A 15,767-nucleotide genomic window follows, 5' to 3' on the forward strand; every position below is an offset into this window, starting at 1 on the left:
TAAGAGTGTTAAAGGCATCCAGTGTAGTTTTTAGGGCTTGGAAACCAGCTTTTTCAAAGTCAATATTCTAGTCACTTATCGGCATACTAAGTTGAAACAACACTATCCCAATGTATATCTAACGAAAAAATGTTACTGAAAGGACCTGGATTGATTTTAAGGGTACCACCCAGAAAGTAAAGGACTTATCTTGGGTCTTGTTTCTGCAGTTTTACAGGCCTAAAGTATGAAATACTGATTCAAATGTGTTAATGTGGGATGGTACTAGTATGTGTCAATATCATACAGATTGCCTTATTATGTTTACCGAAGGAAAACATATTGTTTTTACTCAATTTCTTCTTCTTCTGGCCTGATGACCTGATTTGTTGATGTCTGTCACCATGGTAACTGGTGTTGGGTTACATCATGTTGCAATGTTATACTAATTATAGTAGGAGACATACATGTAGAGACTCCTGTCTGACCATATATATGAATGTATTTGAGTAAGAATTAACAGAGCAGACCATATCCGAAGGTAAACATTATGCATTTGCTTTGCAAATGTTACTTTTCTAGTTCAGAATATTTCGGGTTTCGCCACCTTGAAGTTGCATTGGATGCCTTTAAAGTGTTTGTTGATGCCGCCTGGTTGTGTTTACAGGAAGTATAGACAGAAGGGGAGAGTAGACAGGGCGGTCATGACTGACAGTTGGATGCAGAGGTACAAAAATGTACCACAGGTTGGGCAGAAACCTGCTAACCAAAACCCCCGCCTGCTACAAATTCCAACCCTCACGCCCCTGTAATACATAAACCCATGTTATAATGCCCTGTTTTTTTTTGTTTTATTCAAAATACTGGGCCAGTACTGAAGCCACAAGTTGCCTGATCTGCAGTTAAGGGGCTGTCATACTGGCAACGACTTTGCTGATCACCAAGATTGAACTGAATTTCAAAATTGCCTTAGAGTTGAGCATGTGAGTGAAGAAGAGGACACCAGCCATATTGCTGCCAAAAATGTCCTTTCTAACAGTTACTCTACTTGTCTTGTGAGCTATTTTTCTGTGTAATAGCTTCAAGTAGCTTTCAAAATGTCTATAATATAAAGCAAGTTTTTGGTTCAAAGTTTTGATCAGAGCTTCAGCTTCTTGTAACAAAGTTTGTTACAAGAAGCTGAAAAAACTGCATTGATTTAAGAAAATGGTAGATTGAAAATCATAAAGTCCTTGAAAAGAGTATTTAAAAAGCAGGGTAGTAACTTTTTTGAGCTTTTTCCACCAAGGTGTAATGCTCAACATTTGTAGCCGTCATAGTTTCTTTGTTCCTCCAACCTGGTGATGAAGTTAGCTGCCTATTCAGGACCAAGATTCAACTTCTGATATCATTCATTTGTGTTTTTTTTGCTTCCATTCCTTGACTGACTGTAATAAAGAAATGACAACCTTCAATCCTTGACATCTAACAATTGTAATTTGCTCAAGTCTAATATCATTAGTAAAATTTCACCATTTTACCATTGGGCACTGGAATGGCATTGTACTTAATGCTTCTGGTACATTGGAACATTTTAGATGGATTTTATCATCAAATATTTCTTCTATGCTATTTACAATTTGTAAGAAACAGATTTTAAATCGTAAAATCAATTTGACTCAAATTTCTAGAAAATCTAAGAATTTCAATCTTATCAGTAAGGAGCACTAGTCTTCAGTCTAGGTGTATTTTTTCCAATGAAAAATAAAAAAGAAGATTGGTTCTTGCTGTGAGAATTCTGTCACAAAGTGTGGTATCTTTTTCAAAATTTGATCTTGAATATTGTCCATAAAAGAGAAATTTTTGGTTAAAAGGAGGACAAGAAAAGGCATTTCGATAAAGTATAATGGTCTATAATGGCAGAAATTGTGATTGAAATATAGTAAAAATGGCAAATCAGAGACATGATAAATGAAGAAGTGAATAAATGAGTGTTTAACTTTTCTTTTGCAGTTCTGACAAGGAAAACAGGAGCGAGGGAGAAGAAGAGCAGGAGGAAGGAGGAGAGAAGAATGGAATGGGAGAAGGATCAGAGGAGGAGGAGGAAGATGAGGATGAGAACCAGGAGGAGAAGGATGAGGAGGAGGAGGAGGGGAGCAGTGACAGCTCGTCTGAAGAGGAGGACGGGGATAATCTGGAGGAAGACCTGGCAGGTAGGGGGCCTTGGATCACTGGATTTAGTAGGCAGAATGCAAACAACGTATTGTACCTGCGCAAAACCCTAAATTTTCACGATTTCAGTTAGATTTCTGGTCAACGTTGCATCAGAATTTCGCCTGTTACAGATGACATCTTTTCCAACATAACATTTAGAAACTGCAGACGGGATGTAAACCTTATATGTGCAAAAACATGAGTGAAGTGAGGAAAGCAATGTTAAGTGCCTTTCCCAAGGGCACAACGGTGGGGCATGTTGGTGGATTTGAACCCAGGACCTATGGGTCCTATGCCACACGATGACACTAAAGATATGATATTGTTGTTCTCCAGACATCTCATGTGAGATTGCCATCAAACAGAAGCTGATAGATACACAAATGTAGTTGATAGAAGCATGAGAGGGACTAGGTGGAAATTACTTAACCACAGACCACAAAAGTTTAGACACTGAAAGTTAGACATGTTCTTGTTGTTCCTGCAGATATCTCGTGTGAGATCGCCATCAAACAGAAGCTGATAGATACACAAATGTAGTTGATAGAAGCATGAGAGGGACTAGGTGGGAATTACTTAACCACAGACCACAAAAGTTTAGACACTGAAAGTTAGACATGTCATTGTTGTTCCTCCAGACATCTCATGTGAGATCGCCATCAAACAGAAGCTGATCGATAGTTGATAGAAGTACATGTATGAGAGGTACAAGGTGAGAATTACTTAACCACAGACTACTAAAGGACATGTTCTTGTTGTTCTCCAGACATCTCGTGTGAGATCGCCATCAAACAGAAGCTGATAGATGAACTGGAGGTGAGCCAGAAGAAGATGCAGGTGCTGAAGTACCAGTACGAGGAAAAACTCCTGAACCTGCAGCAGAAAATACAGGCTACGCAACAGGAGAGGGACAAGGTATGGTGTTTTAGTGTTGTTTGTGTTTGTTTGTACAGTTGGTTGGTCACTTGGTTGTTAAATGTTCAGTTGACGAAAAACTCTGCAGCAGAAAAAAGAGGCCACACAGCAGGAGAGGGACAAGGTGGAAATTACTTAACCACAGACCACAAAAGTTCAGACACTGGAAGTTTGGTCCCAGAAGCTGGCTGGATGCCAGAAGGAAAATGCATAGACATAAGAAAAGACGTTTACAAAATGAACAACACAAGAAATTTACACAATTCTAAATATTCAATGGAGCTATGAAATCTCTGATTTCTTCAGTGAAGTACTGCCACATGGTCACAATTGATCCTCATTTTCTGCCTCAGGTGCTGGCAAACATGGAGTCCGTGGACCACATCGCCGAAGAAAAAGCCAAGAAAATCAAGTCTGAATACGAAAGGAAACTCAAGAACATGCAGGTAAGGAATCATGTTTCTTTTGTGCATTACAGCCGCATAGAAACCCATCCACTCGAATTTTGAGATAGAGGCTTGCTCAAATACTGTCAACAAAACTTCAAAGTGAAGGATATAATTATTGACCAAAAGCTGGAAAAATCAGAAACAACTAGAAAGGCCAATATTTGCTTTGGAGCAAATATAGCGATGGGTTCACCACATTTTACCACATGGCAGGGAAAGAATGAGAAACACAAGGGAAAACAATGCTTTACATTGATATAACTATAGTATGAAGTAACATACAACTAAGACTACAACAGTTGGATAGCTATTCCCTACATTATTGGTTAGGATTGCATAATGCAAACTGTTGATTTTCAAGATAAAAAGAAGCGTTCATAGCCCGCATTCCAATGCTGGAGCAGGAAAGCTTAAAATACCTACCAAAACACTTGAATACAGACATACTGTCAGTATGGCATGGCTCTGTGCAGGTGTAAATGAAGTTAAGCCAGTTAAATCCCAACAGCCAATCAGCAAGGAGAATAGAGGAAAGCTGCATGCCTATTGGTTGATGCCTTGCATGCCATTGTGATGACTCATGTCCAAATGTGGTAAACACTGCACACTTACACAGTAATACATTAGCTATTACACAGCCAAAAAACTCAAATAAAACCATTCTAAAAGCCTGTATCACAATAATTTAAAAAACGCCTAGGGGTATTTGCCCACTGTACCTCCATACCAAATTTCAGGACCTTAGGCCCTAAAATGAAGAAGCTGAATCCATTTAAAGATATGGCAGGAGGAGAAGGAGAAGAAGAAACATCAGAAAAAGCAATATGGTTTCACCACACCACTTCGTGGTGTGGTGAACCCATAAAAAAACTCATTGATATTTTTTGTGGAGTATACTGCTAAAAGCTGTTAAAAAACACTGCTATTTTCTATGTTTTGTCTTGCTTAATTCTGAATGAAGATGCCTGAAATACAAGCTAAAAGCCACAAAGAGCAAGAGTAGAACAAGACTGGCAATGAAAACATACATTGCCATGGTGACGGTGGTTGCTGTTAGGGTTATTGTTTGCATGGCACTGCCATCATTTCATGATTTTGAGGAAGACTTGGTACCTATCTAGAGAGATACAGTGCACTCCTCCCCTGAGGGTATAGTGAACGAACCCCAGGATCACAGAAAGTAGGGCCATCCGGGGCAGACAGGTCTTCTAAAGGTTTTCAGAAATGTGGGCATAGATGTGGGTCAGAGAAATGCCTGTGGACATTCCATTCCTGTGGACAAAATGCCTGTACCATTCCTAGAATTCTTGCAAACTGCACACAATACTGTACCATTAGGCTCCTCCCTGAGACGTCGCCAAAAAAAGGCTGACTGATTTTTCTGTCTGTTCCCTCAGGATGAAGTGAAGAAGCTGCAGGCAGCGAAGCGTGAACACGCCCGGCTGATGCGGAACAACGCGCAGTACGAGAAACAGCTGAAGACGCTGCGACACGACCTGGACGAGATGAAGAAGACAAAATGTCGCCTGATGAAACAGATGAGAGACGAGCAGGCGAAAAGCAGAGAGTCGGAGAACAAGAGGTAAACGTTGTGTGATTTTTATTTTCATCGGAATTCCTATTAGTGAATCAGATGGCATCAGAAATTTTACCTGACAGTTACTTCAATTTTCCTATTAATAATATGTGAATGTGTTTTTCCTGCCCTAACACATTTGTATACTAGTATGTAGTAGCTTGACAAAGCAGAGTGATATATTATATTGCATTGAAAATGTAAGATCATTTTGAACTACATGTACATGTCCGTGAATAGTTTCATCAGATTGGTAAGTCACTGAGTAAAGAGACACAACCAAGTGTTTTATTCAGCTGACGTTTCGGGGACCGTCTGTCATCTTCCTCAGGGCAATTCTGACTGGTTCACATTGCACTGCAGCACAGGTGTTACTGTTATAGATGCATTCCTAAATGTACAATATTTACATATCTATACATATCAGAATTGCCCTGAGGGAGGTGACAGACAGTCAGCTGAATAAAACAATTGGTTTTGTAAAAAGAGTCTTTACTAAATGTACATGTGTTGGAATCTCCTATCATTGCGACAAATGTACCTGTTCGTTATAAGATACAACAGCAAAACTGGTGATTTGCATGTATATGTACAAGCTGTATTCACATGTCCCATAATGCCTTTCCAGAACGCGTGAGCTGGCCCAGCTGAAGAAGGAACAGCGTCGTCGTGACAACCTGATCCAGCAGCTGGAGCGCGAGAAGAAGCAGCGAGAACTCGTCCTCAAACGCAAACAAGAAGAAGTCAACTCCCTTCGCAAACAGGCTCGACCAGTATCTGGCAAAGTCGGCGACTCGCGAAAGAAAGCGCCAACGGATCCCCAAGCGACAAACGGGCACGCGGAAGAGAAGCCCGACCTCGCGCCCAAACCCCGCCCTAGAACTGCTCCCTCCGTGCGATCTGCTGCTAGCTCGACAAAAGGTAGCCAATCGAAACCCTCGAGTGCAATGGAAAAACCCGGTGCAATACGCGGCAGTCACATTCCAGCTCCGACGTCCACCCCGCGTCGGGTTAAACACCAGCGGAGGCAGTCGTCGGAGAAAATGGCGAAAATGAAGTGGCAATCGCTGGAAAAACGGGTGGGGGAAGTCATCGCACGGCGACAGACGATAAACCACATGGAGCGCGACATGGAGAGATGGCTACAGGAGCGAGAGAAGCTGGGAAAACGGATCGAACGAATCAAGCAGAAGAGAAACAAGGCTGTGGAGGAGTGTAAAGATCCCAAAGTCCTACAGGAGTTGCAGGACCAGATAACTGTGCTCAATGACAACATTGATAACGTTAATGACAACATCATGGAGAGCCAAAACAGCATCATGCAGATGTCTGTAAGTGTTCCTGAGTTTGTGTTTATTTTCTCGTCTATTTTGCAAAGTTCATCTGTTTTGGTAGATGTCATAATGCAATGTAAGTTTAAACTGTAATTTCCAACACAAAGAATTGGACTTACCCAAATTTTCAACTGCACAACTCCAGTCTTTGTCTATCTGTTAACATCGATGCTAACCAGGAAGCCCTGGACTGGCTGGAGCAGTGGGCCGGCAAGATATGATGATGATGATGAACATCTTTGTGAACAACCACATTGTACTATCAGTTAAAAGAGACTTGTCAAAGAAAAAATTGTGAGAAATTTTGGCCCAGACATTATTCTATTCACAAAACGTGCCTGTTACGGTCGCGTTGGACAAGTGGTCAGCTTAGGCAAGTTAATGCTTACATCTATTGGGGAAAAATCGGGACCAAGAAAAAGCAGTTGTTGTGGCCAGCTGTGCCGCATGCCCGCAAAGCTGGTGTGTTACGCCAAAGGGCGGTTATACCGGCTTTACAGATACAGATACAGATGGCCAGCTCATAGAGGTATTTGCTTGGGCAACGTTGACTGTACATGTACTTTGAAGTGTGAAAATGTGTTGTGTTTTGCAGGAGGAGGGAGATCCTGTGGACATCACAGCTGTCATCAACTCCTGTTCCATTGAGGAGGCTCGGTACCTACTGGAACACTTCCTGAACATGGTCATCACTAAAGGCATGTACGCTGCACAGAAGGAGACAGAGTGCAAGGTTAGTACATGTAGATGTAAGTTTGGGTACAGGATACATGCATGTGTACATGCACAGACAGATACAGACATACATGTGTAAAAATACGTAGGTCTATATATGTATGTTACCTACTGGAACACTTCCTGAACATGGTCATCACTAAATGCATGTACGCTGCACAGAAGGAGACAGAGTGTAAGGTGAGGTACACAATGTCATACATGTATCTTTGTGTACACACAGGCACATAGTATACAGGCACAAGTGTAGGTGTACACATTATATGTTACTCGCTGGAACACTTAAAAAATATGGTAATCACTAAAGGCTTGTATACTGCACAGAAGGAGACAGAGTGTAAGGTGAGGTACATGCAGGTTTGGGTACAGGATACATGCATGTGTACATGCACAGACAGATACAGACATACAAGTACATGTAGATCTATGTGTATGTTATGTACTGGAACACTTCCTGAACATGGTTATCACTAAAGGCATGTATGCTGCACAGAAGGAGACAGAGTGTAAGGTGAGGTTTGAGTACAGGATGCATGCAAGTGTACAAGCACAAATACAGACATACACAATGTACCAACAGCTAAGACTTCAGCTATAGGTGCACTGGAAACATTTTGTGTCAACGGTCAAAAAATGAGGTTCACTGCACCAATTTTGGATGTACAAAAGTGCATAGAAGACGAACTGGTAATAGTGGAATGTAGCAGGTACTACAAATGTACATATGGCAACATATACTACTCCTGTCAGTCACTCTCGAAAGACTTACTGAACTGTGCAAACAATTTTAAAAGGATTGCTCAGTTTCTATTTATTTCCTTATTTATTTCTGTATTCTTTTACCTGGGTGGCACTCATCAGTGACAGTGATTACACACAATGAGACAATATTTTTTTTTTTATACAGTACCGTATAACAAGACAAGAACAACTAAACATGAATATCAAAATCGTTATCTAACAGTTCAAAGAGGTAACAGTTCTTAGACATTTTCCTATTTTTTTTAGATAACAATATAGACACTCTACTATAAATAAGATGAAATTGCATCAGGACTTTGATTGAAACTTGACATATTTCTCAGGAGCGTGAAGCTAAGGTCCACACGTTAGAGCACAGCTACAACATGACCCAGGACCTGCTACAGCACCTGATCCAGGGGCAGGCAGAGTACGACCCAGAACTGGAGGAGGTTCTCGGGAACTCCATGGCCGCCGTCGCCCCTAGCAACAGCAGCAGCGCCTCGTCCACGCGGTCCGCCTCTCCCGTCAACGAGGCTGAGGATAAAGTAACGGACCTGGCAGAGATCGGAACCAGGTAAACAACGTCCTAAACAAAATGTTTCAAAACTCATTGGGCAACCAGAAACTACAGAATAAACGGCTGCTCCCATTGGGAGGGTGAACAGTTGTTTTTTTTTAAAAACTGGTTTGACAACAGTGTTCAGTACAGCTCCCAGTTTATTTATATTGTTTAAAAAATATAATTATGATTACTATATGGCTACTTTGGCCTGAATTTTGTCAGAGATGCGTTGGAAGTGTTAGTGATGCTTACACTCATTATATCACTCCACTAATGTCTGTTGGTTTCTGTCTTCCGAAGGTTAAAAGTTTTGATTGTGAGGGGCATACCATTGCAAAACATGCCCATGATTGTGATCATGTCATGATATTGTACAAGCAGTGCAAATAACAGTTATCAGTTACTAAGTAATGTAGTACTGCCCTGAGGAAGGTGACAGATGGTCACAAAAATGTTAGTTGATTACGTACCGTGTGTTCAAAGAACTTTGTTGTATAGTGATTTACCAACTGGATGAATAGATGAGCATGTCTGTAGTTTGATACAGGATTCAACCCAAGTTTTAAGTTTATAAAAAGAAATCAATAATTTTATTATTTCATTACATTCCCAGGCTTGCTGCGATGGAAGCTCAACAGAAGAAGGAGAAAGCCAGAAGAAGAACAGCCACCCCTAGTGACCTCCTCTTCGCAGACAGCAGTGACTCGAACTCAGACATCGCTTCATGTGACATCGTCAAACCCTCTCCCACAACTCTTATCCCATTGGCGGAGCAAAATGACGAATCAACCAATCAGGAAAGGGCGGATGAGGTTGATGCTGCTAAACTGATGCCGCCACCCGCTGCTCCTCTAACAAAGCCCCCTCAAGTTTCCTCGCAATCCACTGGCGGGCTCCGACGAAGTAAATCCGGGTCGAGTCTACCGACAACGCAGGTCAACGCCGCACCACCGGACAAGAGGTCAACGACCCCAAGCATGCGACGGAAAACGTACACTAAACCACCTCCTCCGATCTCTCGGACAAACTCTACATCGGATACAGGGTCGGATATGACGATAACGCCGCCTGGTTCACCAACGTCGCTCCGGCCTCCAGATCAGAACGTGTTTGCTAGACTGAGCGCGCCGAGTAACAGCCCGCACAAACTCGATAAAGGTTCCATTAACCCGTACAACAGCGGCCGTTCTGCGTCGCGATCGTCCCCGCTCACGTGCATGCACCTCGCCGAGGGGCACACGAAAGCCGTCCTCTCAGTCGACGCAACAGACGACCTTCTGTTCAGCGCCTCGAAGGACAGAACAGTGAAGGTTTGGAACCTTGTGACAGGCCAGGAGATCATGACCTTACCTGGACATCCCAACAACGTGGTGGCGGTTCGCTACTGCTCGTACACGGGACTGGTGTTCAGTGTGTCCACGTACTTTGTGAAGGTCTGGGATATTAGATCGAGCTCAGCAAAATGTGTGAAAACTCTCACGTGAGTATCACAGCCTATTATATAATCAATTATCATAAGAAATCATATAAATTAAATACAAATATATTGCCATTTATAAGAAGGCATAGCCCTGACAATTCTTAACTCTTAGTAACGCTTAAATTCCTCATATTTTGTTTCAAGCAGTACAGTGTGTGTGTATGTCAAAACTTGCTTAATGCTGGAAAAAATATTTAGCATATTTACACTGTGTATCACATTGGATGAAGGATTAGGCAGTAGGGAGATGGCTTAAAAGTTTGTAGTTGTACCAGAAAAATATGAAATCGTTTTAAATTTTGTAAACCATTTAGAACATATGCAAATTAATGTATGCCTGCTTTGATTCAGTACTGATGAACTTATGCTGATTAAAGATATACATTTGTAAGCAATAGATTTAAGCAAGGTGCTTCAAGTTTAAAATGGTACCTGTTTTTAACATCTCCAAGTTTATGTTGTTGTTGTTGTTTACATGTTGTTGTTGTTGACAGTTCTGCTGGCCAGGTGCAGACCAGCATGGTAAGCACCACGACCACGCGCACCCTGTCCATGCCGGCGGGAGAAACTCAGATCAACGACATCCGGCTCAACCGCTCCGGGTCCCGTCTGTACGCCGCCGCGGGGAACACCATCCGCGTCTGGGACCTGAACAAGTTCCAGCCAGTTGGGAAGCTGACGGGCGGACACTCGGCCGCCGTGATGGTCATGGGCCACGGAGGGACCAGGAACACGATACGCCCGTCGTCGTCTCAGGGTCGAAGGATCACTACATCAAGGTGACCTTGTGTTGACGGATTTCAATCAAACGCACAAACTGTGTCTGCTCAAAATTGGTGCACTGAAATGTGTGTTTAGGCCACACCAATTTGATTTGTTGGTTCTCGGATTTCTTGCAGTAAAAATATTGTTGTGGCAGGGTCGAAGTGACCTTGTGTTGACGGATTTCAATCAAACGCACAAACTGTGTCTGCTCAAAATTGGTGCAATGAAAAGTGTGTTTAGGCCCCACCAATTTGATTTGTTCTCAGATTTCTTTCAGTAAAAATATTGTCTTCTCAGTGTCAAAGGATCACTACATCAAAGTGACATTCTAGCATGAAAGTTAATCCGAGTTGATAAATTACATCATGAGAATTTAACTGTTCTCCAACTCAAGAAAATTGACTCACTGGAATTTTCGACCGAATCACTCGGTCTTCATCAGCTTTCTGACCTGAGTGCTGTACGTATGTAGACATGTGACTTTTACCCACGTGTGACGTCGCTCAACCGGGGTGGGGGGCGGTACAGACTTCTGACGAACTTTGACCCAGTGCTGACGTCACATGTTGGTTAAGTCACGTGTCTACAGCACTCAGGAAAGCTGATGAAGACCGAGTGATTGGGTCAAAAATTCCGGTGAGTCAATTTTCTTCTCATTAAGGCGACATTGTGATACAGATTTCAATAAAAATGCGCAATCTGTGTCGCTCAAAATTGGTGCAATGAAAAATTAATGTGTGTTTACTTATAAATTTAAAATGAGCTGTAACTAAGCTTCATTGCACTAGCAGCTATCGAAAAAGCATTATGCTTTGTCTTACTAATTGCTCTTTGAGGTCAACAAAAGAAAAAGAAAGTATCTGCATCAATTTATCTTCAAAAAGAGTTGATGAAAAGTGTACACTGTTTGGAAAGAATTTGATGTTTTCACTGATGATATTTCTTGCAAAAAATACAGGTATACTGTACATTTGCTGCTGAATTGCTCTAATTGCTTGACTGTCTGTGTCTCTGCTTATTTTTTTTGTCTCGATCCCTCTCCCTACTACTACTGTCTCGCTGTCTTGCAGCAATTCCATCCAATAGAGTTCCCTCGAAGCTACTTGGAAGTAAGTTTTCTTTCTGTGCTTCAAGGCTTATTTTGGGTACATAAAGCTTTGGCATGTTTTTAACAGCACAGTTTTCTTCTATGTAACACCCCTCTTCAAGAGTGGTACAGTCCTAATTTCTGTCAAACTTGGATGGTATTTGGATTGTTCCATTTGAGAAAGGTGTGTCAGAAAAAATTGGAAGCTGAAAATAGTAAAGGCTTGCCTTAGCCTACTTTTCAACTGTCTTTTATTTTAAAATTTCTTTTTTTCAAGTTTGATTTATTTTCAGTTGGTTACTGTGTCTTTGTACATTTTGTATGTGTGTGTGTGTCTTGTATTTTACTTGATGTAAGTTTTCAGTTTTACAGCACACTGGACAGTATATTGCATAGCGTTTCTGAGGGTAAAGATTTTCATGGGTAGAATGCCTCTGGATCCCCCCAAATTGTCTCACCTCTGGCCCAACACCTCGAACAAAATTGATAGGAGGAAAAAATTTCAACTGGCTAGAACACTGGTATACATATTATTCATGTAGAATACTACACTGTGTATTCCGTATCGCCTGAGGTACCAGCCTGATCGCGGGTTGGATCGTCCGACGGCCAAACAAAAAGTGTAACGGCGTCAATTCCAACATCTGAATTTGGTGTTCGAAGTTTTGAAAACAGCACAATTGGTGCTATTCTATGGAACATTTGGAAGCCCGGGTCATACCGCAAAAGAACCCCAGGCCGTACCGCTAGTTATCACACCGAACACCCGTATCGAACATAATCGCAGCCCAGGTATGACATAAAATGAACTATTACTAATTTTTCTGTCCATGTTTCCAGGTATTTGAGGTTCCAGAGAACATGACGGAAGCATCAACGCCAAGTACAACCTGGAGCCGCCTCACTACGACGGGATCCAGTCCCTCGCCATCATGGGAGACTTCCTGTTCAGCGGCTCACGCGACACCTGCATCAAGAAATGGGACCTCGCCAACCAGCAACTTAGACAGGTAAATATAGCTCGTAGAGGTCGTACAACTGTCACATTGACTTGTAGCTTTTTTCCACAATAGCACGTTCTTAGAAAAAAGTTTGACAGGTCTTGGCTGTGCTATACAAATACATGATTGTACAAAATTCAGCTATCTACTTAGTATATAAATTTAAAGATTGTCATAAACTTTATCATAGCCTTGTAGAAAATGTTATAATAGCAACCACAATATCATATGGTTTACATCACTTGTAAGTTACTGTAGTGTGGAGGAGAAAGATATTCTTTTTGCTGATTCTCGTGAAATTTCAGCTATAAAAATATGTACATCAGGTAAACATACATGTATAGTATACACCCAACTGCCCAGCCCATATAGTTACCATTTATCAACATTCATGCTGCAAATAACCATTCTTTTCTCTGTCGCAACCTCTTTTTTGTTTACACTTTGTCTGGGAACAAGTTGACTCATTTTGATTAGAAGCAAACATGTACAACATGTACAGCCTATCCTGATGAACAGATTTTGACAATTTATGTGATATTATTATAAAATGATCTTATTGTTCTGGACAGCCTCTCCAGATTGTGTTGTCACTGCTAAACATCTTTTCTTCTAATTTTTTCCCCCCAAAAAAACACTTAGTCTATTGTAATTGTAAAACAGAGCCAAGGCCTTTGCCAACCAAAAATGTGGAAGAAATTAAAGAAGTTACTGTTGCAATATTTTCTTTTTTGTAATGACTTTGGCCTTTGTGGCCAAAGATTAAAATCCTCAGGCCTGCCACACATTTGTCATAGAGCTAAAGACTTGAACAAATAAGTGAAAGAAATTAAATTAATTCAACTTAGAATAACTTCAGCAATGATTTTTCCTTTTTTTTTAAATGAGATTGTAGATAACAGTGTGTGTCTTGTCACAGTGGGGCAGTGTGTGTGTTAAGGACTGGTCAGGTGACCTAACCAAACTCCCAACGCAGCTCGGCCGCGCATCCAGCCCAGAGAAACCTCGCGGGACGCTGGTCGATGTAGGACACACGATATAACTTCAAATTTCTCTGGAATCGGTTTATTTTTTTAAAGGGCTTTTTAGTCATACTCTTTTCATTCTGTTTCCCAGGGACATTACATATTCCCATATTTAAATTCTATAGTTAACTTCCATGTGACTTTCTGTCTCTTGATTTGGTGACAGCTTCAAATTTCTTCATTTGGAATCGGTGCATTGTTCAGGGGCTTGTTCCTACTACAGTCGTAGCATGCTTCCCTTCCCCCCCTTCATGTCATTTAGAAATGATATGTTTATGATATAAACTCAGTTATTAACCTTGATTCAATGTGACTTTCAGTTATCTTGTGAATTGGTGATGGCTTCCTATAGCTTTAGGTCACCCCCCCCCCTCATCAAAGCTTATGTTGCCCAGTTCTAAATTGACTCTGGTATCGTTAATCCCTTGAACTGAAGACAGTTTTCTCAGACCATTTTCCTATTTAAATCATAATAGTATACTTTTTCACCTCCCCCAAGTTCATGGACAATATCTTCATGTAGATATTAACCATAATTTGAAGTCTGCTGTGGTCCTCTCTTGCATTTTTTTCTTTCAATATTCAATCTTTAATTCATTATGGGCTGAGAACTACTGTGCATTAACTACATCATGTTCCCCAGAATTCCATTCCTAACTGACCTTTAATCTACATCTTTTTACCTCTATGTACATGTACAATGTATAGCTAATGTTGCATGGTGTATACGGTGGAGGGCAGAACATGCATTTTACTTGTTGTTTGTTATCATTTATGTACCTAACAGCAAATGTCTTTCAACTTTCAGTACTTTTTGCTTATCTTTTTGTTTCAGAAAAATGTGAGATTTTTGAGAGTTTGTGAATAGGAATGTGTTTTTTTTTATATATTATCATCTTGCTCTTCATACATTCTGAAAAATGTACTTCTTCTCAAAGAAGTTTTAGCCATGATCTTTCTAAAATCAGTCAGAAGATAAGGGCTAGGTCTGTTGTCTACCATTGATTTATTCCTCTTATAATATACAATCAAATGTACATTATTTTGTTTACTCTCCATCAACAAACAAACAAACAAACAAACACACCTCTATTTCTCCACCAATAGTCGATCAGCAATGCGCACAAGGACTGGGTGTGTGCGCTGGACTTCGTGCCAGGCCGGCAGATGTTGCTAAGCGGTTGCCGGGCGGGGCAGCTGAAGGTGTGGCAGATGGAGGACTGCTCGCTGGTCGGAGAGGTCAAAGGTCACGACAGCCCCATCAACGCTATCTGTTCTAACTCTTCACATATATTCACAGCTTCAAGGTACGGAGAAAATGTTGTTTCTTTGTATTATCTTCATTTTTTGGTTGCAAAATGTTCAGTTGAATAGAGTAAAAGAGACCCTTGATGTAATGATTGTTTTTCCTCTTTTTCAAATGTATATTGTAGTATCAAGGACATTATACACAGTATAATGTCCTTGGTAGTATTAAAACTGGTTTACCCATGGTTTTACATGTATTTGCTTCACATGTAAGTGACCTTTGTGTTAGTATGTAGCTACTTACTTTACTCTCAATCTTAACATCCATGAACTCTCAAATAACATCTCTGTCCTTCTAAATATGTCTTGAAATTTTCTACCACATTTCCTCTAAGGGGTTTAAAATCATCTTTTGTATATTTTATACAAATTAAAGAAGCAAGAAACTAAATTGTTGACTGTAGCCTCATTAGAGGAAATGTCATTGTAGAAAGTCATGTTGTTTCTACTAACATTCTTCTATCACCATCATCTTCCCTACTAACCTCTGACCTCTAACCTCTGCCCTCCCCACGCTGCCAGCTGTTACCGTGGAAACCTGAAGGTTTGGCGTATGTGTCCACGACTCAGCACCATTTGGTAAAGCAAACAGTGTACGGGACAAACAATCCTAC

At 41.0% G+C, this 15,767-nt stretch overlaps 1 protein-coding gene across 1 annotated transcript in view; it reads left to right on the top strand.

Moving 5' to 3' along the window:
* Positions 1–15,767, top strand: part of LOC109476380 (kinesin-like protein KIF21A) — a 49,235-nt gene that overhangs the window by 32,786 nt on the left and 682 nt on the right. Inside the window, 12 exon segments of the mRNA XM_019777314.1 lie at positions 1,972–2,171; positions 2,939–3,087; positions 3,441–3,533; positions 4,934–5,118; positions 5,741–6,443; positions 7,042–7,179; positions 8,267–8,499; positions 9,101–9,967; positions 10,462–10,699; positions 10,702–10,756; positions 12,669–12,829; positions 14,953–15,152. Coding sequence (XP_019632873.1) covers positions 1,972–2,171; positions 2,939–3,087; positions 3,441–3,533; positions 4,934–5,118; positions 5,741–6,443; positions 7,042–7,179; positions 8,267–8,499; positions 9,101–9,967; positions 10,462–10,699; positions 10,702–10,756; positions 12,669–12,829; positions 14,953–15,152 — 3,222 coding nt within the window.

Source organism: Branchiostoma belcheri, unplaced genomic scaffold (genome assembly GCF_001625305.1).
Source record: "Branchiostoma belcheri isolate BF01 breed outbred unplaced genomic scaffold, Haploidv18h27 scaffold37, whole genome shotgun sequence".
NCBI classification, from domain to species: domain Eukaryota; kingdom Metazoa; phylum Chordata; class Leptocardii; order Amphioxiformes; family Branchiostomatidae; genus Branchiostoma; species Branchiostoma belcheri.